At 46.0% G+C, this 27,794-nt stretch overlaps 2 protein-coding genes across 2 annotated transcripts in view; both read right to left on the reverse strand.

The window, feature by feature from the left end:
* Positions 1-435: 435 nt before the first annotated feature.
* LOC309525783 (uncharacterized protein) overlaps positions 436-27,794 on the reverse strand; it is a 39,546-nt gene continuing 12,187 nt past the window's right edge. The window contains exon 2 of the mRNA XM_082211341.1: positions 436-3,615. Coding sequence (XP_082067467.1) covers positions 1,785-3,563 — 1,779 coding nt within the window. The 5' untranslated portion in view covers positions 3,564-3,615 and the 3' untranslated portion in view covers positions 436-1,784. The remainder of the gene's footprint in view (positions 3,616-27,794) is intronic.
* LOC309525802 (uncharacterized protein) lies at positions 13,393-23,477 on the reverse strand. The gene is made up of 2 exons (XM_082211386.1): positions 23,325-23,477; positions 13,393-15,687 (listed from the first exon to the last, which is right to left on the reverse strand). Exon 2 carries the CDS (start codon positions 15,608-15,610, stop codon positions 14,102-14,104), a length of 1,509 nt encoding a protein of 502 aa, XP_082067512.1. The 5' UTR covers positions 15,611-15,687; positions 23,325-23,477; the 3' UTR covers positions 13,393-14,101.

A 27,794-nucleotide genomic window follows, 5' to 3' on the forward strand; every position in this document is an offset into this window, starting at 1 on the left:
GGCAAAGGCCACAGCAGTTGGTTGTTTGCCCCTCCAGTTCCCCTGGCAAAACTCCTTCCCTGCTGAATGGCAACAAAGGGCAATGTGTGGAGAACCTGACTGCTGTTTGCTCCGATTCAGCTGTAAAGAGGGGAGAAGTGGGGGAACCAAGTGTGGACGAGCCCCGAGTGCCTCACGCCAGCAGGATGTCCTTTGGGGAAAGATGATCTGCAAAAAGGATCCCACTTGTCTTCTACTGGGCGACCAGCAGATCCAAAGAGATCTCGGCAGCCGGAAGATATAAGATTGCACAGCAGGCTGGGCCTTGTCTGTTGACCTCTGCGATGTTCCTCTTCAAGGCTTGGCACCAGGAAGGACGCCTCTCCCAAACCCCACTCGGTGGTGTCATTTACCTTCTGGAGACACTTGCAAAGGGGAGAGAAACAGCTGGAGAACTCCTTCAACTCGCATTAGTTTATTTTAATGAGGCACAAAAATAAGGGCAAGATAGGGAGAGGAGGGAAAACACCAGATCAAGATACCCAGAAAAGAATGAATCCTTCCTTGAGGAGGTTAAGGCATGATCCAGGCAACACAGCCAACTTATGACTGGGTTGCACGCTGGCCTTGCATGTCCTGAAACACACCCCTTCCCTGCGGGTTGTTCCCCCTGGCAGAAGACATGCAGTCATGCACACTGGATTTGGAGGGGTCTCTGCACATTTCCTCCCTCTTCCCCCCATCACTCACTCCAGTCTCAGGAAGAGCAGGTGCTTTGCTCTGGTGGGGCATTTTAGAGGAGGCGGGTGGCCTGTTCAGTCTCTCTCCTCTGTTCCCCCAGAGTGGGGATCCATGTGTCCTGTGGGATAATGGTTTGGGGCATCACACAACCCACAGCAGGCCTTGGAGATCAGAAGAGTAGGGAAGGGCTCCCCCCCGCCCCTTCATTCTGGGGATTAGTAGAGTGGGGGGGGAGGACTGATCCAGGAAAGCCAGCTGCAAAGTGGGGTGTCCCACCCCCGCCCAAGTTTGCACTGCAAGATCATCTGTGAAGCAGAGGTGGACCCAGCCTCTGGTGGTGGGAGTATATATATATATACATACACATGCACACACACACACAGAAGCAAAGTTAGAGGTAACCAGGCAGATGACCTTCTTGGCAGTAGCGCCCAACGTCAAGGAGATAAAGAATTACACAACTTTTAGGAGACATCAGAAGGTAGTCCTGTATCAGGAGGTTTTTTATGCTTGATGTTTCCCCCCATGTTTTTAAGCTGTCTACAGTGAGGGCATTGGGAAACCTAGCCAGATGGGCAGGTTATATATATTACTACTACTACTACTACTACTACTGCTACTGCTGCTGCGGCTGCTACTACTACTATTCCCAGCCCTGCTTCCAAAGCAACACTCTCCCCCTCTCTATGTAACATTACATTAAGTCAGACATCCTCAAACTTGGCCCTCCAGATGTTTTGGGACTGCAACTCCCATCATCCCTAGCTAACAGGTCCAGTGGTCAGGGATGATGGGAGCTGTACTCGCAAAACAGCTGGAGGGCAGAGGGTGGGGACACCTGCATTAAGTCTTACATTATGCTTACTATTGGGAGATGCTTCCTTCATCTCAATACATGGAAGACTTAAACTTTGACAGAAATTCTTTCTATATTGCTGACATTTACATGATTTCTCTCTTGTCTGAGCTTATTGATGTCTTCTAGGTTTTACAATATCAGTGAACTTCTTTGCACAATGCATACATTGAAATGGTCTCTGCCCTTCGAGAGTCTATTGAGATTTTCAAAGTGTTTCACTTGGACGAAAACTCTTTCCACTCTCCATGTGAATCCGTTGATGAATTCTAAGTGTTCGACTTGCACTGAAGCTCTTTCCACACTCCAAGCATTTAAATTTCTCCCCTGTGTGAATCTGTTGATGAATTTTAAGTTTTGAACTGTCAGTGAAGCTCTTTCCACACTCTATACATTTAAATGGTTTCTCCCCAGTGTGAATCCGTTGATGTTTTTTAAGTGTTCCACTTCCACTGAAGCTCTTTCCACAATCTATACATTTAAATGGTTTCTCCCCAGTGTGAATCCGTTGATGAACTTTAAGTGTTCCATGGTCAATGAAGCTCTTTCCACACTCTATACATTTAAATGGTTTCTCCCCAGTGTGAATCCGTTGATGTTTTTTAAGTGTTCCATGGTCAATGAAGCTCTTTCCACACTCCATGCATTTAAATGGTTTCTCCCCAGTGTGAATCCGTTGATGAATTCTAAGTGTTCCATGGTCAATGAAGCTCTTTCCACACTCCATGCATTTAAATGGTTTCTCCCCTGTGTGAATCCGTTGATGTTTTTTAAGTGTTCCACTTCCACTGAAGCTCTTTCCACAATCTATACATTTATATGGTTTCTCTCCTGTGTGAATTCGATGATGGGTTCTAAGTGATCCACGATCAATGAAGCTCTTACTGCATACCCTGCAATTAAATGGTTTCTCCCCTGTGTGAGTCCGTTGATGAATTCTAAGTGTTTCACTTTTATGGAAGCTCTTTCCACACTCTATACATTTAAATGGTTTCTCCCCAGTGTGAATCCGCTGATGAATTCTAAGGTTTCCACTAGTAGTAAAGCTCTTTCCACACTCTATACATTTAAATGGTTTCTCCCCTGTGTGAATCACCTGGTGAATTTTAAGGTTTCCACTTGCACTGAAGCACTTTCCACACTCTAAACATTTAAATGGGTTCTCCCCAGTGTGAGTCCACTTATGAATTCTAAGTGTTTCACTGTCAGTGAAACACTTTCCACACTCCATACATTTATATGGTTTCTCCCCAGTGTGAATACGTTGATGTATTTTAAATTTTCCACTGTTCCTGAAGCTCTTTCCACACTCCATACATTTAAATGGTTTCTCCCCTGTGTGAATCTGTTGATGAATTCTAAGTGTTCCTCTTGCACTGAAGCTCTTTCCACACTCCATGCATTGGAATGGTTTCTCACCTGTATGAATCCGTTGATGAATTCTAAGTTTTGAACTGTCAGTGAAGCTCGCTCCACACTCTATACATTTAAATGGTTTTTTCCCAGTGTGAATCTGTTGATGAACTCTAAGGGCTCCACTCTGACGGAAGCACTTTCCACACTCCATACATTTATATGGTTTCTCCCCTGTGTGAATCCGTTGATGGATTCTAAGTTTTCCACTGTCAATAAAGCTCTTTCCACACTCCATACATTCAAATGGTTTCTCTCCTGTGTGATTTCTTTGATGTCTTCTAAGTGTTCCGCTACAAGTGAAGGTTTTCCCACACTCCATGCATTCAAATGGTTTCTCTCCTGTGTGAATCCGTTGATGTTTCTTAAGGTTTGAATTCAGACTGAAGCACTTTCCACACTCCATACATTTAAATGGTTTCTCCCCTGTGTGAGTTCGTTCATGTGAACAAAGGTTTGTACTCTTAGTGAAGCTCTTTCCACACTCCACACATGTAAATGGTTTCTCTCCTGCGTGAGTCCGTTGATGGTTTCTAAGTGTTCTGCTGCCAGTGAAGTTTGTTCCAGACTCCATACCCTGAAAAGTCTTCTGCACTGCTTGCTTTGGAGCGCGTGGAAAATAAAGTCTTGTTCGGGTTTCAAGGTAGAGAGAGCAAAAGAATATGAAACACAAAAAGTTCAATTAGCATATTCTCCTTTTTAAACATCTCATTCATTCTCCCATGTCCTCCCCGTGTCATAGAATAATAGAACTGGAGAGTTGGAAGGGACCCCGGGCGCCATTTAGTCCAACCCCCTGCAATGAAGAAATGTCCATGAACATGCCTTCTACTTGTGTCGTTCATAGTTTCTAATGATATATTTCATCCTCTGCATACTAATCCTCCACACCCAAAGCCCCAAGACAAAGAAGGATGTCCAGCGATACCAGGGCTTCAGCAACTTCTACAGAAAGTTTATCAAGAACTTTGCCCACTTGACAGCGCCCATAACTGATTGCCTCAGTGGGAAGAAATTTCTGTGGACTGAGGAGGCACAGAGGGGATTGGATAAACTAAAGAAGGTTTTTGCATCGGAGGGGCAGCTATTGCACATGAACCTAGACAAGCCGTTGCAAGTGGAAACGGACGCCTCTGATCGGGCGATCAGAGCGGTCCTGCTGCAGCAAGATGCTGGGGGAGATTGGAGGCCGTGCATCTTTTTCTCCAGGAAACAACAAATCGGAGCAAAACTAAAGTATCTATGACAAAGAATTGCTGGCTATTTTTGCAGCCTATTTTAAGCAGTAGAGGCACTTCCTGATGGGCAAAGCAGCAGATACAGGTGTGCACAGATCACAAGAACCTGGAGTACTGGTGGACCGCGCATGTGCTTTGCCAAAGACAAATTCGCTGGATGGAGTTTTTTGCCAGCTTTAACTTTAGGATCCAGTACGTTCTGGGAGAGCAGAACGTGAGGGCAGATGCACTATCTCGCAAGCCCGAGAACTGGGAGGAAGAGGGACCTCCCGTGGCCAGGCTCATGTTCCCAGATGACAAATGGACTTGTGAAGGGGCACTAAAGGCATGTTCCCATGCAGTGACAGTGGAGGAGACCAGCAAGTTGTTCAAGGAGCACATTTTTTGACTGCATGGGGTTCCTTCAAGGGTAATTGCTGACTGGGGAGGGAGTTCACCTTGCATTTTTGGCACAAGCTCATGAGTTTATTGCAGTTAGAGGTGAGCTAAACGGCCTCGGCCCAGTATACATGAAGGAGCGTCTCCACCCTCATCGTTCTGCCCAGACGCTGAGGTCCAGCGCTGAGGGCCTTCTGACAGTTTCCTTCCTGCGAGAATCAAACCTACAGGGAACCAGGCAGAGGGCCTTCTCGGTGGTGGTGCCCGCCCTGTGGAACACCCTCCCACCAGATGTCAAAGAGATAAACAACTACCTGACATTCATTTTTTAAAAAAATATTTATTAATAATTTCAGAATTACAAAAAAAGAAAAAATACAAAACAACACTACAATACAAAAAAGAGAAAAACAAAAAACATAAAAACCAATGCAACAATACAGCAGAAGAAAATAAAAAGAGGAGAGAAAAAAGACACAAATCCCAAATTGCATATCTATAATTTCCATTTGCTTGTTTCATTGACCTTCTCACACCTCCCTTTTTGTATTCTAGTTTAATTGTTTCAGCAAATTCTTTCCATCTTTCCCCATATTCTGTTATTCAAATTACCTTAATTTATTTAACCTTATCTAACCCCAAAATACCTTAAAGCTTAAATCTTAATTTTCAAATATACATAGCTCCTGATATCATTTCTGCTAGAGTCATATAGTTTCATTCCAACATTTTCCCTAATATTCATAAAGCTAATTCTAAATAAAAAGTTTCCTTTAATAAATTTTCTTCCAATCATCATCCAGCGTCTCTTCTTCCTGGTCTCGGATTGTGTCAGCCCTTACTGCCCATTCCATCTAGTCCATCAACCTGGAAGCCTTATGTCCAAGGCCCTTAAGTCTCTTCCATGTCCCTTCTGCAGTTCTTCTTCTTCTTGTTTGTACTTGCCCTTTTCCTTGTTTTTTGTTGGTCTCTTTCTTAATTTCTTTCCTTTCTCATTGAGGAGTAGGTCTCTGGGGGATTCCAACCCAAAATTTTCTCCATCTCCCTTCATCCAGCCTGCCCATTCCCCAGAGTCCCACTCCCCACAATCCTCGATATAATCCAAAAAGTATTTAAAGTCATATTTCAAGGTCTCTCCAAGGTTAAGAACCTCCTCAGCTCCAAACTCCCCCTGGCCCACTCCAACTTCAATGACAGCAGCTTATGCTCCTGTAGGGCCTCGAGTCTCTCCATTTGTATTATTTGAGGTGCAGCCGCATCCTCCTCCATTGTCATCTGCACTTGCCCCGTCAGTACAGATTCATACGTTGGTCCCTGGATGATTTCTGTATCAATGTTCCCTGTTTGTCCACAGTTATTATCCACAACAGTCAAATCCATTTTCTCATTCATCAAGTCCATCTTCTCGTGCATCTGTTCCAGCAAGGCATTTGTCTTGCATAAAGCAAGCACCCAATCTTCCTCCCAGCTCATCTTTGGTCAAGGTCAGAAAAGACTGTTCCCACAATCTTAATCTCACAGATGTTGGGTCCTCAAGTATACTGCAGCAACAAGCTCCCTCTAGAGGAGACAATTTCTGTTTGTATCCATTTTTTTAAAGGCAAAAGAAAGTTACTTTCATTTTTCAGATATTTCAGATATTTTTCAGATATTTTGTTTCTTTAAAGTGCAAAAGACAACATTAGAATCAACTTGTTTCTCTTCATTGGCTATCTGTCAAAATATTTCATTCACAGTCAATGAACCTCTCCAACAGTTTCTGTCTCTGACACCCCGTTCCCAGGTTAGAGTCGGTGGAAACTTATCCTTCTTCACTCCCTCTCCTGCTAGGGTTAAACAGAGTTTTCCCCCTTCTCCTGCTTCCAAGGGGTGTTTCAGTAATTCTGAATGAAGGAAATTTAGGCTTTTTTGACAGCTTTCCTGGCTTTAGCTTACAGAGTTTTTGCTTTAGTCTATATACAAAAATCGGAAGGCGGACTTCCTGTTTTGCACCTTCACGCTTCAATACCAAATTAAGCAATTTCTTGATCCAATTTTCCGTTTCTACTCACAGGTACTTGTTTTAAGTCCAATTGTCCACAGGAAAAAGTCAGCACTCTCTGGCAATGGCTGTGCGGCTTCACTCCGTGAAAGTAGCAGTCAGTTCGTAGCACCGCGCTTCTCACCCCACTTCGCTCCGGAGCCCCTAAATGGGGTTCCCCGCGAGTAGGGGGGCGCTTCTGGTGCCCAGCCGAACCCCACGTTCCCAGACTTCCTCTGCCTGGGATTTCTAGCGGGTCCCCACCTTCGCCGCGGCGGGAAGACCCAGTTTCCACGGAGCCAGTTCCTCCGGTCGGAGGAACTCCGCCATTCACCAATGGCGCTGACCCGGAAGACCTGACATTCAAAAGATATCTTAAGGCAGCCCTATTCAGGGAAGTTTTTAATGTGTGACATCTTAGTGTATTTTTGGTCTTTGTGGAAGCTGCCCAGAGTGGCTGGGGAAACCCAGCCAGATGGTGGGGTACAAGTAATAAATTATTATTATTATTATCATCATCATCATCATCATGAAGCAAAGGCTCACTCAGGCTGAAGTGAGCCACGACACCGCTCCCAGGGAGACAGAAAGGGAGAGTGACGTGCTGCTTCCGTCGCATAGTTTTCACCAGGGAAATAAAGTAAGGAAGAAAGGAGGAGAGGGAGGTTTCCTGGGCTTTTGTGCTGGAGAGCAAACCAAAAGAAACCACTCCCGGAATCTACTAGTGATTGAGGCAGATATAGATTTTGGACTTCTGCACCGTACATAGTTTCCCACTCAATAAAAGCTGTAAAAGGCAGGACAGAGTCCTGGCTGTTTACTTCGTGAGCAACCACACACATTCCTCACAGTAAGTATACAAACCACATGTCTGAAAAATTACAGGAGAACCATCCTGAAATCATTTTAACTCTCCCAATGCCATAATAATAATAATAATAATAATTTATTATTTATACCCTGGCTATCTGGCTGAGTTTCCCCAGCCACTCTGGGGAATCAAGTGTTAAAAACAATACAGCATTAAATATTAACAACTTCCCTAAAAAGGGCTGCCTTTAGATGTCTTTAAAAATAAGATAGCTGCTTATTTCCTTGACATCTGATGGGAGGGCATTCCATAGGGCAAGCGCCACTACCCAGAAGGCCCTCTGTCTGGTTCCCTGTAACCTCACTTCTTGCAGTGAGGGAAGCGCCAGAAGGCCCTCAGTGCTGGATTTCAGTGTCCAAGTTGAACGATGGAGGTGGAGACGCTCCTTCAGGTATACAGGACTGAGGCCGTTTAGGGCTTAAAAGGTCAGCACCAACACTTTGAATTGTGCTCAGAAATATACTCAAATATTCCTCTGCAGCAAGGGATGCAAATGGAAGCCTTCCCATTGTCTTTGTGTTTACGAATACTGCCTTAAGGAGGGATGAACAGGGTGGGCCTGTGACCTGGATTCAGGAACTAAAGTATTTACCATCACAAAAGAATGGCCAGGCTGCCCAGGTAATGCAGTTAGTGACCATTAACAGGTATCCTTGGGGACAGGTTTTCTGCTGTAGACCGCCTCCTGTGATCTATTCCTGCTGTAGACAGTCTCCTTCTGTATGATATTTGGGGGGGTGGTCTTGGGTGGGCAATTTGAAAAGACTATATAAGGCCTTGCACACCTCCCTCCTGGTTGTGGTGAGGGGGGGACACTGTTGCAATAAAGATCAGGGTTACTAGCCACTTTGCTTCTCCATATACTCTGTTATTTTCTCCTACCTACCGTATTTTTTGCTCCATAAGGCGCACCTGATCATAAGGCGCCCCTAGTTTCTAGAGGGGGAATTCAAGAAGAAAAATATTATTTAAAGGGAGCGCTGAGCAGAGCTCCCTGGTGCCCTGCGGAGGCTTTGCGCCACTAAGGCAGAAGCTAAAACAGCTAGAGGGAGCGCTGCGCAGCACTCTCTCTAGCTGTTCTGGCTTCTGGGGTAGCCTGCGAAGCCTCCGCAGGGCAGCAGCGAGCCTTCATCCCGGGCTTCCCCCGCCAGCCCCGACAAGCTCTGGGAGTATTCCCCACCTCCCGCAAAAGCCCTCAGGAGCTGCGCACCCTTTAAGGAGCGTGCGGCTCCTGCGAGCTTTTTTACGAGGTGGGAGAAGGGTCTGACGCAGCCAGTCAGTCCCTTCTCTCTCCTCAGGGAAAAGCCCCCAAGAGCGGCGTGCTCTTCAAAGGGTGTGTGGCTTCTGCGGGAGGTGGGGGAATTCTGTAAGATAATTTGGGGAAGTTTTTCTAATGAGAAGATATTGTCACAGATGCTTGTTTTTGCCATTCTCAAAAGTGTGAATTTGTGTCTGCAGAGATAACATGCCTTTTCTTCACATGAAAAATGTTATAAAATAAACATACAGAGTTGAGGGAAAACCTTAATCCCATTGTTCCTTTGCAGATTTATAGACACAGAATCAACCCCTTAAATTCTAAGAGGTTCAGATGGTTTGCAGCGGAAGAGATCTGCACAAGTAGCTAAGTGTGAAGCCGTAAAAACGAAAGTGCAACCTTGTGAGCAGAATACTCGACACATCTTGGGGTCTTTGTGTAATAACTGTGCAAGTCAGACTTGAGGCAAGCGCTGAAGGCTCTTCAGGGCTGGCAACCTCTTCCCAATCCCACTGGGTTCCAACAACCGCACTAACACTTAACTGTACAGAATAGGCACCTGAATGCAGAAGCCAATCCAAAGGGGTGGCTGGAAGTGGAGGTGGTGAAAGGCGTAAGTTCCGAGTTTTTCATGTGCGCTAAAACTCAGTCTGCTTGGTTGTTGTTTTTTATATTAAAAAAATATTTTTACCAACATGCTATAATATTATTGTTTTAGTTAAATAAATTGTTTAAGCGGTAATTAAGGAAATGATTATTTTTCTCCTTCCAATAAATTACACCAGAACTGTTGTCCAAATATAGACAGTTAACTTATTAAACCTCAGAATGATTTCATAATTATCTGTCTATGTATTTCTAACAGTGTAACCAAATCAGAAATTTTTGATTTAAACAGAATCATACTGACTTGTGATTTAGCATAAATTGTGATTGAAATCAATTTGCTTTATATCAAACCCACCCTGATTGCAATCTACCACAATGTCTGAAATAAGGATGGCACTATACAGAGGCGAACAGGAGAATGTCCTGGCAACGGCTACTACTTAGGGGTCTAAAACGGATAAATGAAAATATTATGAATCCTCACACACTCAGTTTCATCTGCAGGGAAGCCAAGATGCATCCTAGCAGGACTTTTGGGTTTGGGCTAGGCTACCAAATGGTGGTATTCAGGACAATCCAAAGTATGGAGATGAGTCCTAGTGAATGCAGATAATCTGGGACTGCCAGACTGCCAGCAGGGAGACTGGGGAAGAAGATGTGATGGAAGGGGAGGGGTCTCCGTCGAGGCTCCTCCCCTTCCTTTAACCCTTCCCTGGACTCCCTCTCTCCCTTTCCCCAGCCAGGCGACCCCAGGGAGAATGGGGGGCCTCAGCCCCACCCCCAGCCCTGCTCGGGGTCCTCATTCCCCTTCCCGCCAAGGCCTCCCGGGGGGGGGCAGGGCAGCTGAGCATCTCTCGGCCCCCCAGGAAAGAGAAAGGGGAGGCTGGCGGTGCTGCTGCTGCTGCCCAGGAGATCTTGCAGGTCTTGGGTCCCCCCCTCCCCCCCCCTGGGTCGGGGCCTGGATCGGGGCCCCTGTCGACGGGCCCCAGGGAGGGCGCTTTCCTTAGGGGGGGGTCTCTTCATCCTCCTACCCCCTTATCCCCCCTCTATTCCCCCCCCCTTCTCTCCCTCTTTACCTCTTGGTCCTCCGCCTCCCTGGCCCCGGATTAGTCCGCTTTCTTTGTCTGCAATAGAAAGGGCGGGGGGGGGTTTCTCCACTGACGCCCCTCCTCCTTTCCCTGTCTGGCAACTTCCGGCGCATTCAGCAGCGCCACTTCCGGCTCCTTTCCCGACGCGCGTGTCCCTAGAGCTACGTCCCCAAGAGCAGCCCCTCCCTGTGTCCGGAGGGGAAGGCGACGGGGCGGCGCTGCCTCTGGCCTCCTGCTCTGGGGGCTCCATGGGGACCCGGCCCCCGCCCCCCCCCCAACTGGGCAAGTGGAGGCCGGGGGAGGGTCTCCTTCTGGGCCTCCTTCTGCATGCCAAGCCCTCCGCCGGGGTCCTTCTGCCTGCGGAGCAAGGGCTGCATGGCTGAGCTTCGCCCCCTAACAGCCCAGCCCAGCTTCAAACACCAGCCCCTCTTTCTTCCTCCCCCCGTTGAAAACACCACCCCCTGGATTGAGAGGGGTTCTTGAGTCTTGCCTTGTCACTCACCTGCAACACCACAAGAGTCCTGTGAAAGGAAGGGGGGAGTTGCATTTCTGCAGGCTGAGGTCCATCCCTCCCTCCAGCTGCCCAGGCCCCAGCACCTCCCCCTAAGAGGGAAGGGTCCCAGTCTGGAAACCCCCCCCCCCTTCCTGCTGGAGATGAGGCAGTGAGGGATTCCCTTGCTCTGGAATTCCCTCGCCAGCAGGGAGACTTCAAAAGCCCCCCCCCATGCCTCCCCCTTCCCTCATTTAGGAGGGAGACTTCTCATCTTGTGGTTGGGTCATTTCAAATCCAGTTTTTCTCTCTCTTAATACTGTTGTTGGTTTCCTTGTTTGAATTATTCCGTTCACTAGTGATATTTCACACAGCGTTTGTGAATGCAAAGCAATTCTGGCTCTTAGGATCCCTGGAGGGTATTAAGTGTTGTTCTAACCTCCCTATTGCAGGTGGAAAGAGGAATGTGGGGCTTGCTTATAATACCTTAGGGTGGCAGGATTAAGATTTGGGACTGGGACTTTCAGTTTCAGAGCCACTTTTCGCATGAGATTTCTTCCAACCATTGGAGGAAAGTATGTCTGAGGTTTATGACAGAAATATATTACGGGTGAATTTAATGGAGTAGGATCACTGGACTATGACAGATCACTGAGGGAAAGTGTCTCAAAAGAAGGCAAAATACCAAATACTTTTTTGATATGGTTACAACAATGGATCTACTAGATCAGGGGTCAGCAGACTTTTTCAGCAGGGGGCCAGTCCACTGTCCCTCGGACCTTGTTGGGGGCCGGACTATATTTTGGGGGGGAAATGAGCGATTTTGGCCCACCTGCAAAGAGGCCTGAAGATGTTTGGCTTTACCTGTCCCAGTTGTCCCAATAGCCCAGTTGGGCTTCTCCAGCCAGGTGCCAGGGCAGGGTAGGAGGCTGCGTTGGCCGGAGAAGACAGAAGCAGCAGCCCTGGCGGAGCCACGGACAGAGGCAGGGGAACCGAGGCATTGCTGGAGCTTTTACCCACCAACTGCTGCTGCTTCCCAACCCGCAAGCGGCAGCTGCAGCCGCTGCAACAAACCGCCTGAACGCCATGGGAGGAATGAAGGAGGGAGGGGGTGACGAAGAAAGTGCATGAGGAAGCGGCACAGAGAAGGGGCACAGAAAAGGAAGGAAGGGCGGACTGAGGGAGAGGGAGGAGGAGCAAGAGGAAAACTCAGCAGCAGCCGGCAGCCAGCGTCACACCCCCTTCCCAGCGCCACCCTTCTGAGGCAGGCAGGCGGGTGAGCCGACTCCCCCCGTTGATGGCACCCGGTGTGGGACAAGATTGCTCGTCCCTGAGGAGAAAAGCGCCGCCGGGTAAGGGAGAGGGAAAGAACGTGCGTGCTGGCAATCCACGCGGCGATTCCCGGACCGTCCGCAGGCCGGATCTAGAAGGCAATTGCGCCTGATCCGGCCCACAGGCCTTAGTTTGCCAACCCAGATGCTTGGAGATTCAGACCCCCATTAGAACAAGAGTAAACATGTTCTTCTGATTCAAAGGATTCTGCGGGAAGAAGAAACATGCTCTGGATATTGAAGGAACTGCCTAGAGGATTAAAGACTGTAGAGATCCAGCCAAGAACTATATCAGATCAAAACTCAACATGGATGATAATGAGGGGTGAAAAGAGTTCATTGTATAGATGGAGACTAAATAAGGGTTTATTTGAAAAGCACTGAATTACAACATATTCCAATTACGTTAGAGTATCAGAAAATGTTAAAAACATTTGGAAATATAGGGGAGGATGAAACTTTCACTTTTACGAAGGATTTCAACCATAAAGAGAAAAGTTTTACCTAAGATACTGCTTTTATTCTAAATGATACCAATAATAAATAATTTCATGATTACTCTGCAGGGGAAAACAGAATAAAGTATAAAATTTTGATAGATACTAAAAATAGAGGTAGCTTCGCCCTGCTAGATTTTCTACTACGAGGCAGCCTCTTTGTTTTGGTTAAAAGAATGGATATTGTTGGACAACACACTATTGCTGGATTCTCAGTGGAATCTCGGTTGTTGAACGCTTCGGAAGTTGAATGTTTGGGGCTTTCAAACGCCAAGAACCCAGAAGTGAATGCTTCCATTTTTGAACGCAATTTGTAAATAAAATTATATACAGTGGTGCCTCAGGTTAAGTACTTAATTCGTTCCGGAGGTCCGTTCTTAACCTGAAGCACCACTTTAGCTAATGGGGCCTCCTGCTGCTGCTCCGCCGCTGGAGCACGGTTTATGTTCTCATCCTGAAGCAAAGTTCTTAACCTGAAGCACTATTTCTGGGTTAGCAGAGTCTGTAACCTGAAGTGTATGTAACCCGAGGTAGCACTGTATTAATAAAATTATCTATATATAAAGCAATTGAAACACTTCCCACACTGTTGGGTTGAAATAAGCGACAGACGAATGGCAAGCTGTCATACAGGAGGCATCTCTCGACCATGTATCGGAGAGTCCCTTTTATTGAATATTACAGCATTTCCACATATGTGCTTGTTGCTGATTGGTTAACATGAATACAATGCAAGGGTTGAAAATAGGTATTAATCATCAATAGATTAAAGGGTGGAAAGGGAACACAGAATTGGACAGGCGTGAAACCTCCTTATTAAACTATTAACTAGTGATTGAGTATCAAGACTTAAACTATTGCTAATGATTGATTTTGCATGACATGAAAGAACATAACAATCGCGTTCTGTAGATGTGGTCAAAAATGCGTCAAGAACAGGTCAGGGTACTGAACTCAATGTGAACTGATCAGAACATTCCCAGACCCATGCGTAGAGGCAAAAACATCCCAGCATCCATCCCAGCACCACACTCCTTCCATTCAAACCATTTTAGATTTTTCAGTTTGTGGATTGTAGGGTTTCAACTCTTAAAGCTTTTCCTCCTTGCGATTCCATTGATGGTTTCTAAGAACATCAGGACTGAAGCTCTATGTACGCTCCATATATGTAAGTGGTTTTCCCTTTTTGAGTTCGCTGATGTTTGCTAAGGTTTCCACTTCTATTGACACTCTTTCCACACTCCATACATTTATTTGCTTGTCCCCGAGTGAGTCTGCTGATGTCGTCTAAGTTTCCTGTGTGTGAAATTAGGTTTCCACTCTGAAACTCTTTCAACTCTCCATACATTTAAATGGTTTCTCCCCTGTGTGAGTCCGTTGATGTCTTCTAGCATTTCTAACATTGATGAAGCCCTTTCCACACTCCTTACATTTAAATGGTTTTTCCCCTGTGTGAGTTTGATGATGGATACTAAGTGCTGTACCATCAATAAAGCTCTTTCCACATTCCATGCATTTAAATGGTTTCTCCCCTGTGTGAGTCCGTTGATGTCTTCTAACATTTCCAACATTGGTGAAGCCCTTTCCACACTCCTTACATTTAAATGGTTTCTCCCCTGTGTGAGTCCATTTATGTTCTCTAAGTTTTCCACTGCGACTGAAGCTCTTTCCGCACTCAGTGCATTTAAATGGTTTCTCCCCAGTGTGAGTTTGATAATGGGTTCTCAGCTCTCTCCTCTCAATAAAACTCTTTCCACATTCCATACATTTAAATGGTTTTTCCTCTGAGTGAGTCCATTGATGTCTTCTTACTGATCCACTAGAAGTGAAGCCCTTTCCACACTCCTTACATTCAAATGGTTTCTCCCCTGTGTGAGTCCGTTGATGGATTCTAAGTGTTCCACTACAAGTGAAGCTCTTTCCACACTCCATACATTCAAATGGTTTTTCCCCTGTGTGAGTTTGATGATGGATACTAAGTGCTGTACCATCAATAAAGCTCTTTCCACATTCCATGCATTTAAATGGTTTCTCCCCTGTGTGAGTCCGTTGATGTTTTCTAAATGTTCCACTATCAGTGAAGCTCTTTCCACAATCCATACATTTATATGGTTTTTCCCCTGTGTGAGTCCATTGATGTTTTCTCAGTGTTTCACTGTGACGGAATCTCTTTCCACAATCCATACATTTATATGGTTTTTCCCCTGTGTGAATTCGATGATGGATTCTAAGTTTTCTACTCTCAGTGAAACTCTTATCACACAGCATACATTTAAATAGGTTTTCCACAGTGTGAGTTTTATGATGAATATTCAGTCTTCTATTTGTACTGAAACTCTTTCCACACTCCAAACATTTAAATGGTTTCTCCCCTGTGTGAATCCGTTGATGGATTCTAAGTGCTGTACCATCAAAAAAGCTCTTTCCACATTCCATACATTCAAATGGTTTCTCTCCTGTGTGAGTCCGTTGATGTTTTCTAAATGTTCCACTATCGGTGAAGCTCTTTCCACACTCCATACATTTATATGGTTTTTCCCCTGTGTGGGTTCGTTGATGGTTTTTAAGGTGTCCAATCTGACTGAAGCTCTTTCCACACTCCTTACATTTATATGGTTTCTCCCCCGTGTGAGTGTGTTTATGTATACGAAGGTTTGAACTCCAACCAAAGCTTTTTCCACACTCCATGCATTTAAATGGTTTCTCTCCTGTGTGAGTCCGTTGATGTTTTCCAAGTGTTCCACTGTCAGTGAAACTCGTCCCACACTCCATACTTTCAAATTGTTTCTCCTCTCTCTTTTCACATTCCATGAATTTATATGGTTTCTTTGTTATTCCCATTGGACATGGCCCTCCAGAATTTTGACTGCCTTCTCCATTGTCTTCTTTCAACAGGGAGGAGCGGGGGAAAAGGAAACCTAGGAAGAGAACAAAGGAATATTACACACATCAATTAGCACCTGCTCTTATTTTGACGTCTCGTACATTCTTTCCTGTCCTCCATATGTTCCAATTTTTTCGGAAAGACAGATGAAATAATGTTAAATAATGGTAATGCATCATCAGCCTTTCCTAACCCTTAATTAAGCATTAATGAAGCAGCATTATCTTAGAATACGGTTGAACTGTGGGGTTTACGTTTTATAAAAAGTGGTTTCTCACAGGAAAGGGAGCTGCTCTATGTTCCATGAACCTGGCCAATATTCATCAGGGTCCAAAGATCATCATGAAGTTCTTCATCCTCTGCAGTATTATCCTCCGCCCCCCCCCTTGGGCCACATTTCATCCCCTTCAACCTCTAGATGCTTATTAATCACCTGCACAGTTCTTTTGGCCTCAGGAGGTCCATACTGACCATTTTGGGAGACCCATATGTAAGTCTAGTGACAAGGCTTGGTGCTTGTGGTCGGTTGAAGGAGTGATCAGTTGGAGAATGTTCTTGGGGTGGGACCTCCATCTCTCAGCCTTGCATCCTTGAATGGAGAGAGCTGGAGATGCAGAAGGAAAGCAGCTGGAGCCTGACTGCTGGGAAGGCCAGATTGAGACACCCACCCCAATTATGATTTATAATAATTATATGCTGCCAGGTCTCGCATCCGCCTCCTGACACTGGCCTATCTTAGCGGAGATTCCCTGTCCAGGCCTCTCTCACTGTTCTTCCTCCTTTGCCCTGGGTGGCCAAGGGCTTCTAGATATTGTAGCTTTGACAATATTTCTTGGAGTTTTATGAAGAAGAATTTACAGGGGATGGGGGTAGGTCAAGGGCTTGAAAATGGTATAGGTGCAATTTATTCAGAACAAAAGGCAAAATTAATTGTGAACAATGTAGTGACAGAAGAGTTTAAGATTGAGAAAGGGACACGGCAAGGCTGCCCAATTTCTCCATTGCTCTTTATATCGGTCCTTGAGGTTTTGTTAAACATGATAAGAAAGGTCCAAGAGGTTAAAGGTATACAAGTGGGAGCTAAACAGTACAAACTGAAAGCATTTGCTGATGATTTAGTATTGACCTTACAGGAGCCAGAATCTAGTACTAAAAGGGTATTGGAACTGATTCAAGAATTTGGACAGGTAGCAGGTTTTAAGCTGAATAAGACAAAAACCAAGCATTTAGAGAAAAACTTAATTGTGAATGAGAGAGAGAAGTTTCAGGAGGAGACAGGACTAACACTGGTTAAGAAAGTGAAATATTTAGGGGTTAACATGACTGCCAAAAATGTGAATTTATTTAAGGATAATTATGAAAAATGTTGGATTGAAGTGAAAAAGGATTTAGAAATATGGACAAATTTGAAGTTATCATTGTTAGGCCGAATTGCTGTGATAAAAATGAATGTGCTGCCAAGGATGTTGTTTTTGTTTCAAACATTACAAAATTTGGATAAGATGGATTGTTTCAAGAAGTGGCAGAAAGATATTTCCAGATTTGTTTGGCAGGGCAAGAAGCCTCAAATAAAATGTAAGATATTAACTGATGCTAAAGAAAGAGGTGGATTTGCCCTGCCAGACCTTAAACTTTATTATGAATCAGCTGCTTTTTGCTGGCTGAGAGAATGGCTGCTTCTTGAAAACACTGACGTGTTGGATCTAGGTTTCAATAATGCATTTGGTTGGCATGCATATTTGTGGTACGATAAGGTAAAAGTACATAAAGCGATTAAAAATCATATTGTTAGAAAAGCATTGTTTAATGTTTGGGCAAGATATAAAGATTTGCTAGAAAAGAAAACCCCAAGATGGTTGTCACCAATGGAAGCGAAGGCACAGAAAAAACTCAAAATGGAGGCCAAATGGCCGAAATATTGGGAAATTCTGGAACAAGATGGAGACAGAATAAAATTGCAGAGCTTTGAAAAATTGAAAAATAAAGTGCGAGATTGGCTCCATTATTATCAAATAATGGAGGCATACAATTTGGACAAAAAAGTTGGTTTCCAGGTGGAAAAATCAAAATTGGAAACAGAATTGTTAGATCCAAAAATTAAGAATTTGTCAAGAATGTATAACTTGCTGTTGAAATGGAACACTCAGGATGAAACGGTGAAATCAGCTATGATTAAATGGGCACAAGATGTTGGACATAACATAATGATGGCTGACTGGGAACAGTTATGGACCACAGGTATGAAATTCACGGCATTTAATGCCCTAAGAGATAATTTAATGAAAATGATTTATAGGTGGTACATGACACCAGTCAAGCTTGCAAAAATTTATCATTTGCCCGACAATAAATGTTGGAAATGTAATGAGACTGAAGGTACATTCTTTCACCTTTGGTGGACACGCCCACCACGGAAAAAGTTTAAAGACTATTTACAGAAATACTGTAAAATTAATGTTAGAAAAATGTTGGAATGAAGTTATATGGCTTTAGTAGAAATGTTATAATTAAGTATAAATAAATAGAGTATTAAAGGAAAAAAATAAGGTTAGAATGTGTTAAGATAATTATAGGATAGAAAACAGAGGAAGATGGAAAGGAATTGCTGAAACAATTAACAGAAGTGGAATACAAAAAGGGAGGTGTGAGGAGGTCGGGGAAATAAGTGAATGAAAGATGGGATAATGAAATTGTTTGATTTGTTTGATTGTTTTTGTTTTGTTTTGCTAGTTTAATGTGTCAATGTTATGTAGTGTTTTTGTATTGTATTGTTTTTGTAGTGTTTAAATTGTTGGAAAAGTAATAAATATAAAATAATTATATGCCGCCAGGTCTCGCACCTGCCTCCTGACACTGGCTTTTCTTAGCGGAGATTCCCTGTCCAGGCCTCTCTCACTGTTCTTCCTCCTTTGCCCTGGGTGGCCAAGGGCTTCAGGATATTCTAGCTCTGCTCCAACTGGGATTTATTTATTAAATTGTTATACCTCTCTTCATATGAAGATCACAAGATAAAAATATGTGTGACACTGAAAAAGATGAGTATTAAAGGTGAATAACACTGAGTGTGGGAAAGAATTGAAAGAAGATGAAACCAGTGGTGTGTCCACCTGAATGTAACATGATAACAACAACAACAACAACAACAATGTGTAAAGAAGAAACCAATCTTCAAATCAGTTTCATATTCCCTGGCTGTATTTCTCAGCCACGATTGTGACTCAGAATCTTAGCCACACTTTTTTCTAGAATATCAACTGGACATAGGAGCCAGAAAATCCCTGGGATTTCATCCAGACATTCCTTTAGTGTGGGCAGCAGCAGCAGCGGAGAAAGGAAGGAAGCAACTTCGGAGACAAAGCATTTCCTTCAGAAGGTCTTCCCCGGGGGGCAGCAGGCTTGATATACTGCTCAGTGGGGACACCTTGGCTTTATACTGTTAGGGTCTGGATACCAATCACAATCCCTTGGAAATGTCTCAAGAACCCTTAAGATCCAATTTCACCAACTCCCAAGTAACACTGAGCCCTAGAGGAACCGTCTATGCTGAGGTGAGGCACCTCTGGCCCTCCAGATGTGGTTGGACTCAAAGTACCACCTGCCCAAGCAAGGATGGCCCATGGCCAGGGAGGATGGGAGTCTTATCTGGTGGGACAAACTTTCCCCTTCTTCCCCCTCCCCTGAAAACGCTGAATATCTGTATTTCGTTTCCTCCTTCCTCCGTGATCTCCAACATCTTCCTGATACAGTCCAACCAACAGCACACATTCCCAAATCATCTTGCACCGCTAACTTCCTGCGGCGGCTGCGTTGTGTCTGGGACACTGGCAATGGAACAGCACCTTCCACTGGATGAGAGGATAGAGGGTTAAATCAGGGCTGGCCAACTGGGACTCCGCTCCCTCCCCTCCTTGCCCCTCACTGCATCTCCTGCCTAAAGGGGCTGCCTCAGTTTCCCTAGTGGGGGAGCAGGCCCCGAGAAAAGCCTTCTCTCTTCCCCCAAAATACAGGAAACACGACAAAGAAGGCCTTGGAGTGTCATTGTGGAACATAACAACAACAACAACAACAGGTTGTAAGTCACTTTGGGCTGCCCTGGGCAAGAGAAAGAGACTAATAGATTAAATAAATAAATAAAAATAACAATACAGTGGTGCCTCGCAAGACGAAAAGAATCCGTTCTGTGATTCTCTTCATCTAGCAGTTTTTTCGTCTTGCGAAGCAAGCCCATTGAAGGATTAGCGGATTAGCGCTATTAGCGGCTTACCTGCTGATCGGATCAGCTGATAAGCACCTTAGCGGCTTAGAAAAAGGGGGGGGGAGGAAAAAACCCCCGCAGGAACTCGCAAGACATTGTCGTCTTGCGAAGCAAGCCCATAGGAAATTCGTTTTGCGAAGCACCTCCAAAACGGAAAACTCTTTCGTCTAGCGAGTTTTCCGTCCTGCGAGGCATTCGTCTTGCGGGGCACCACTGTAACTGAAACTGCAGTACAGTGGTACCTCGGGTTAAGTACTCAATTCGTTCCGGTGGTTAAGAAAGTGTTCTTAACATAATGGGGCCTCCTGCTGCTGCCGCCGGAGCACAATTTCTGTTCTCATCCTGGGTTAGCGGAGTCTGTAACCTGAAGCGTATGTACAAGAGAAACAGCCATTTTAGATCTGGTCCTAAGCAATATTGATGACCTGGTTAGTGGGAATAAAAAAATTCCTTCCAGTAGCACCTTAAAGACCAACTGAGTTAGTTCTTGGTATGAGCTTTCATTTTTATTTTGACTATGGCAGACCAACACGGCTACCTATCTGTAACTGGTTAGTGGGGTAGAAGTGGAAGGATCATTAGGCGCGAGTGATCATGCTCTTCTGAAGTTTACTATACAGCGGAAAGGAGCAGCCAAGCATACTAGGACTCAATTTCTTGACTTTAAGAAAGGCGACTTTCGTAAAGCCGACGGAGTCCTGGCTGTTTACTTCGTGAGCAACCACACACATTCCTCACAGTAAGTATACAAACCGCATGTCTGAAAAATTACAGGAGAACCATCCTGAAATCATTTTAACTCTCCCAATGCCATAATAATAATAATAATAATAATAATAATTTATTATTTATACCCTGGCTATCTGGCTGAGTTTCCCCAGCCACTCTGGGGAATCAAGTGTTAAAAACAATACAGCATTAAATATTAACAACTTCCTTAAACAGGGCTGCCTTTAGATGTCTTTAAAAATAAGATAGCTGCTTATTTCCTTGACATCTGATGGGAGGGCATTCCACAGGGCAAGCGCCACTACCCAGAAGGCCCTCTGTCTGGTTCCCTGTAACCTCACTTCTCGCAATGAGGGAACCACCAGAAGGCCCTCAGCGCTGGATCTCAGTGTCTGGGCTGAACGATGGAGGTGGAGACGCTCCTTCAGGTATACAGGACTGAGGCCGTTCAGGGCTTGAAAGGTCAGCACCAACACTTTGAATTGTGCTCAGAAATATACTCAAATATTCCTTTGCAGCAAGGGAGGCAAATTGAAGCCTTCCCATTGTCTTTGTGCTTACGAATACTGCCTTAGGGAGGGATGAACAGGGTGAGCCTGTGACCTGGATTCAGGAACTAAAGTATTTACCATCACAAAAGAATGGCCAGGCTGCCCAGGTAATGCAGTTAGTGACCATTAACAGGTATCCTTGAGGACAGGTTTTCTGCTGTAGACCGCCTCCTGTGATCTATTCCTGCTGTAGACAGTCTCCTTCTGTATATTTGGGGGGTGGTGGTCTTGGGTGGGCAATTTTAAAAGACTACCGGTATATAAGGCCTTTCACACCTCCCTCCTGGTTGTGGTGAGGGGGGGACACTGTTGCAATAAAGTTGCAGGCTTACTAGCCGCTTTGCTTCGCCATATACACTGGTTGGCCTCTGTTATTTTCTCCTACCTACCGTATTTTTCGCTCCATAAGGCACACCTGATCATAAGGCGCACCTAGTTTCTAGAGGGGGAATTCAAGAAAAAAAATATTATTTAAAGGGAGCGCTGAGCAGAGCTCCCCGGTGCCCTGCGGAGGCGTTGCGCCACTTAGAACCTAAAATAGCTAGAGGGAGCGCTGCGCAGCACTCTCTCTAGCTGTTCTGGCTTCTGGGGTAGCCCGCGAAGCCTCCGCAGGGCAGCAGCGAGCCTTCATCCCGGGCTTCCCCCGCCAGCCCTGACAAGCTCTGGGAGTATTCCCCACCTCCCTCAAAAGCCCTCAGGAGCTGCACACCCTTTAAGGAGCGCGCGGCTTCTGCGGGAAGTGGGGGAATTCTGTAAGATAATTTGGGGAGGTTTTTCTAATGAGAAGATATTGTCACAGATGCTTGTTTTTGCCATTCTCAAAAGTGTGAATTTGTGTCTGCAGAGATAACATGCCTTTTCTTCACAGGAAAAATGTTATAAAATAAACATACAGAGTTGAGGGGAAACCTTAATCCCATTGTTCCTTTGCAAATTTATACACACAGCTTGCAGGGCAGCAGCTGAAGGAGGAGCAAAAAGGTTTTCTTGTGTGTGTGTGTTTCTTTGTGGCTGATTAGCTGCTCTCCCTATGCAAAGGTCAGAGGGGGCAGGGTTTCTGTTGAGGCAGGGGATTAGCTGTGGGAGGAGCTTATCAGAGCTAGCAGGGCAGCGGCACGCGCCCAGAGGCGCGCACAGTTTAATCCATCTTTTAGATTTAGGGGAGCTAGTCTCAAACGTTTGTTGGGGGAGACCTAGGTTTTGGCTTGAGAGCAGTACACGTGAAAAGGATCTAGGAGTCTTGGTTGACCACAAACTTGACATGAGCCAACAGTGTGACGCGGCAGCTAAAAAAGCCAATGCAATTCTGGGCTGCATCAATAGGAGTATAGCATCTAGATCAAGGGAAGTAATAGTGCCACTGTATTCTGCTCTGGTCAGACCTCACCTGGAGTACTGTGTCCAGTTCTGGGCACCACAGTTCAAGAAGGACACTGGCAAACTGGAACGTGTCCACAGGAGGGCAACCAAAATGGTCAAAGGCCTGGAAACGATGCCTTATGAGGAGCGGCTAAGGGAGCTGGGCATGTTTAGCCTGGAGAAGAGGAGGTTAAGGGGTGATATGATAGCCATGTTCAAATATATAAAAGGATGTCACATAGAGGAGGGAGAAAGGTTGTTTTCTGCTGCTCCGGAGAAGCGGACACGGAGCAATGGATCCAAACTACAAGAAAGAAGATTCCACCTAAACATTCGGAAGAACTTCCTGACAGTAAGAGCTGTTCGACAGTGGAATTTGCTGCCAAGGAGTGTGGTGGAGTCTCCTACTTTGGAGGTCTTTAAGCAGAGGCTTGACAACCATATGTCAGGAGTGCTCTGATGGTGTTTCCTGCTTGGCAGGGGGTTGGACTCGATGGCCCTTGTGGTCTCTTCCAACTCTATGATTCTACAGAATCAACCCCTTAGAATTCTAAGTTCGAAGAGGTTCAATGAACAGATGGTTTGCAGTGGAAGAGATCTGTACAAGTAGCTAAATGTGAAGCAGTAAAAATGAAAGTGCAACCTTGTGAGCAGAATACTCGACACATCTTGGGGTCTTTGTGTAATAACTGTGCAAGTCCAGGGCGAGCGCTCTCCTTCGGGGGGGGTCTCTTTGTCCCCCCTCCCCTATTTCCCCCCCCTTCTCTCCCCCTTTACCTCTTGGTCCTCCGCCTCCCTGGCTCCGGATTAGTCCGCTTTCCTTATGCGCAAAGAAAGGGCGGCGGCGACGGGGGGGCTCTTCAGCGACGCCCCTCCTCCTCTTCCGGCTGGCCACTTCCGGCGCGTTTGGCAGCGCCACTTCCGGCTCCTTTTCCGACGCGCTCGCCCCTAGAGCTACATCCTCAAGAAACTTCCGGCGCATTCAGCAGCGACACTTCCGGTTCCTTTTGGGATGCGCTTGCCCCTAGAGCTACGTCCACAGAGCAGCCCCTCCCTGTGTTGGGATGGGAAGAGGACGGGACGGCGCTGCCTCGGGGGCTCCATGGGGGCCTGGCCCCCCTCCTCCCTCCTCCCCACAGCAGGGGGGGGGCATCATATCTGGGGGTGACCTGGGTTTGCGGGGAGAGGAGGTGGTTTTCAATCTGCAAACAGGGAGGTTGGGAGGGGAGAGGCTGAGTGAGAAGGAGGGAAGGGCTGCCCCTCCCCCTGTGGGTCAGGAGAGTGGGGGAGGGGCTGAGCCGGGGAAGCCAAAGGGGGGTCCCTCCTCCCCCCCAGCCCAGGGGGGGGGTCCTCTGTGAGGCCCAGAGATGGACCCAGCCCCTGGGGGTGGGAAGAGACATGGGGCTGCCTGAGAGAGAAGGGGCGCTTCCTCTCCTCTCCCCCCTCCTCCCCCCAGGCTCTCCTGCGCCCAGAGACCCCCTTGGCCCGGCTGCCCCCTCGCCAGGCAGGGAGAGGGTGGGGTCCCCTTCCGCCATCAGAGGAGTGCAATGGGGTTGTGAGGGGGGGGAGAGAGAGACCCCTTTCTGCCCCCCTCCCAAGAGGGTCCCCCTTGTCTCTCTCTGTGTCTCTGAGGGGCGAGAGAGGAGGAGCCCCTCCCCCCCCCCGCTGCTTCTTCTTCCCCTCAAGGGCTTTCCCCGCCTCCCTCCGAGCGTCCTCCGGTGAGCATAGTTCTGGCAAAGGCATCCCCTTCTCCAGCGACATAAACCATCTTGATTTGTGCACACTAGCCTTCTGGCTTAACACAGCAGAAGAAAGAAGCATCGTAGTTCTAAACTACTATTTATTTACATAACATTTACATACATATGCATAATGGCATCCATTCTCATCAGCTCCAACAACAAAACAGAACGACATAAAAGTGAAAGTAGTTTCACAGTCTCACACCGGAAGGGAGATAAGACAGTCTTCCTTTCTCACACTCCACTCAGACAGGCGTGTGAAATATATCAAACATAAAATCAGCATTGGGGAGCCTGAAATCCTAACAGCCTTTGTTCTTTCTCTATACATGTACTACATTGTTTTATGTTGTGGCAATCCTTCACTCAAGAAAAATAATTCCTAATGGAAAATAATTATTAATGGATGGTAATTAGTAATGGAAAGCTGGAAGTCAGCCCTTGTTGTTGTGGTTTAGTCGTTTAGTCGTGTCCACCTCTTCGTGACCCCCTGGACCAGAGCACGCCAGGCACTCCCGTCTTCCACTGCCTCCCGCAGTTTAGTCAAACTCATGCTGGTAGCTTCGAGAACATTGTCCAATTATGGTGCTGGAGTTTCCTCCAGCACCATAATTCAAAAGCATCAATTCTTCAGCAATCAACCTTCTTTACAGTCCACCTCTCACTTCCATACATCACTACTGGGAAAGGTCAAAATGCCAATGAAAGATGGGAGAGTCGATGGCACAGCAAGAATCAAGTTCTCGGAGTGGGGTTGGGGTGGGGAATACAAGAAATAATAGATTACAACAGGAAGGGAAACACCAACCTTAAAATATATTCCACACAGAAAGTTCCAAGATATAAACCCCTCTGGCAAATGGAAAGAGATGGAATAGCTAAATACGAAGCAAGTCGCTACATCAGTGGCTGCCAAGATAAAGTGGCTGCCAAGATTAATAAAAAATACATTGGGTATACAATATTCGGGACGCGGGTGGCGCTGTGGGTAAAAGCCTCAGCGCCTAGGGCTTGCCGATTGAAAGGTCGGCGGTTCGAATCCCCGCAGCGGGGTGCGCTCCCGTTGCTCGGTCCCAGCGCCTGCCAACCTAGCAGTTCGAAAGCACCTTCGAGTGCAAGTAGATAAATAGGGACCGCTTACTAGCGGGAAGGTAAACGGCGTTTCCGTGTGCGGCTCTGGCTCGCCAGAGCAGCGATGTCACGCTGGCCACGTGACCCAGAAGTGTCTCCGGACAGCGCTGGCCCCTGGCCTCTTAAGTGAGATGGGCGCACAACCCCAGAGTCTGTCAAGACTGGCCCGTACGGGCAGGGGTACCTTTACCTTTACCTATACAATATTCAATAATATACATATTCAATAATATTCAATAATAACATATGTACAATTCTATATACAGTGGTGCCTCGCAAGACGAAAAGAATCTGTTCCGCGAGTCTCTTCGTCTTGCGGTTTTTTCGTCTTGCGAAGCAAGCCCATTGACGGCTTAGCGGATTAGCGCTATTAGCGACTTAGCAGCTTTTAGCGGCTTTTAGCGGCTTAGCGGATAAGCGGCTTAGAAAAAGGGGGGAGGAAAAAACCCCCGCAGGAACTCGCAATACATTTTCATCCTGCAAAGCAAGCCCATAGGAAATTCGTCTAGCGAGTTTTCCGTCTTGCGAGGCATTCATCTTGCGGGGCACCACTGTACCTTAACGCTCCTCCCTCCACAAGGTTTATTTAACTTTAAACATTTTAATTGCCCCAAATTGTTCAAACCTACCCAAATAATTCAGTGTCTTCTCAAACCAATCCTCCTCTTTCTCACTGAGCTTAAGCCCTTTCAGTCTATGTATAAGATGAATGAATGAATAGACTTTATTTGTGTAGCCAACAGGCCATAGCATCAAAATGTACAAGATGCTTTTCGTCTTTTTGTGTCTTTGTTGTTCCATCAATGGGAGTTATGGTGCTGTTCCTATAATGCTAATCCCACCAACCCTGCTCCCAAACTACCACCACAACTCCTAACACCAACATTTCCAACTCTCTCCACCAAGGCCCCAAAATCAGCTGGCTCTCAGCCCATCATCACTCACCCCAGCACTCCAGATTCTCCCCCTCCCTATCTAACATTATATTATATCTGCTATTATACTTGTGAGACATGACCTTCATTTCTTTAAAGACCTGTCTATACAACTTTATATACAAATACCAGAACTTCACATGCACTCCATGCATTTAAGACTGCTTTCCCATTATCTGAGTTCATTGATGGGAAGGAAAGTGAACTCTGAGAGAAATACGTCAAACACTCCATACATCTAAATGTTTTCTTCTCCCCTTTGAGAATCTGTAGAGGTTTCTTAAGCATCCCATTCTAACTGATGCACCGCTCTGGGACTTCCAGGTTGTTGCATCAGAGTTCAGTCGCCTGCCATGCACCCTCCGCAGCAGATCAGGTCCTGTGGTAAACTGGTCCCCAACCATTAGCCCCTCCCTCACCTGTCTTTGCTCTTCGGCCAGACCAGGTTTCTGGAGCAAGGCTGGATGTTACGGCAAAATCTGGGTGCGAGGCTGCTCTGCCACCCAGCTCGTCGGACTAAGTCCGCGGGTCCCTGCGGAGGAAAATGAGCTAAGCCGGAGACAGGAGCAAGCTGCAGAAGATCCAAGTTTATTGCGCAACAGGTTCAAGGCGAGATTGAACAGCGAGAAAGGGGTGACATGAACTTTTGAAACTTCCCTCTATGTCCCAGAATACAGTGCAAAATACATCCCAGTTACATCATGAATACATTAAGAGGAGGTTGGGTTACACAGGTTACATCATGAATACATTAAGAAGAGGTTGGGTTACATGGATTAACATATGGAGGAGGGAGGGGGGATATGCAGAGCTGGAGATATGCGCAGATAAGCACATCCTGAGTAACAGTGATGAGAAGACAATGATCCATGTACTGGCATTGCCCGGAGGAAAGATTTGGCAGAGTGATTTGACAGGATTAGGGTCTTGACACCTTGCTTGAGGGATGATGGAGGACAGGGGAGGTGTCATGGGGTCCTAGAGAAATTGAGCAAATTGGCACGTTGAGTTTCTATGAATTTTATAGATTTTAGTCTCTTTTGACATTGACAATTGGGAATAAATGGATATATTGTAGCGAAGAAGGTAAAGAAGACATGCCCCCCCTTCCGTATCACTGGCAGACCCTTTTACCTTTTCAGAAACAGGACGAAACAGAACTGGTAAGGCTGCCACCACTCCCTTGTCCCAGGGTTACCTTAAGCCACAGCTCAAGGGAGACGGCCGTGCTTCTTTGTTACTGGTTAACTCCAAACTACAAGTTGCTTCCACAAGCTTGCAGGCAGAAATTCTTTAGTAAGGCGCAACCAAGAAGCTAGGCATTGGATTTAGCTATTTCCCCGGATAGGCACACACAAGACAAGAGAAAGTTTCTTGCTTAAAATTTATTTTAAAACATAAAGAACATGCTAAAAAGCAGGCACATCTTTTGGTAGATT

This window comes from Podarcis vaucheri (assembly GCF_965113315.1).
Source record: "Podarcis vaucheri genome assembly, chromosome: 2".
In the NCBI taxonomy this organism is placed as follows: domain Eukaryota; kingdom Metazoa; phylum Chordata; class Lepidosauria; order Squamata; family Lacertidae; genus Podarcis; species Podarcis vaucheri.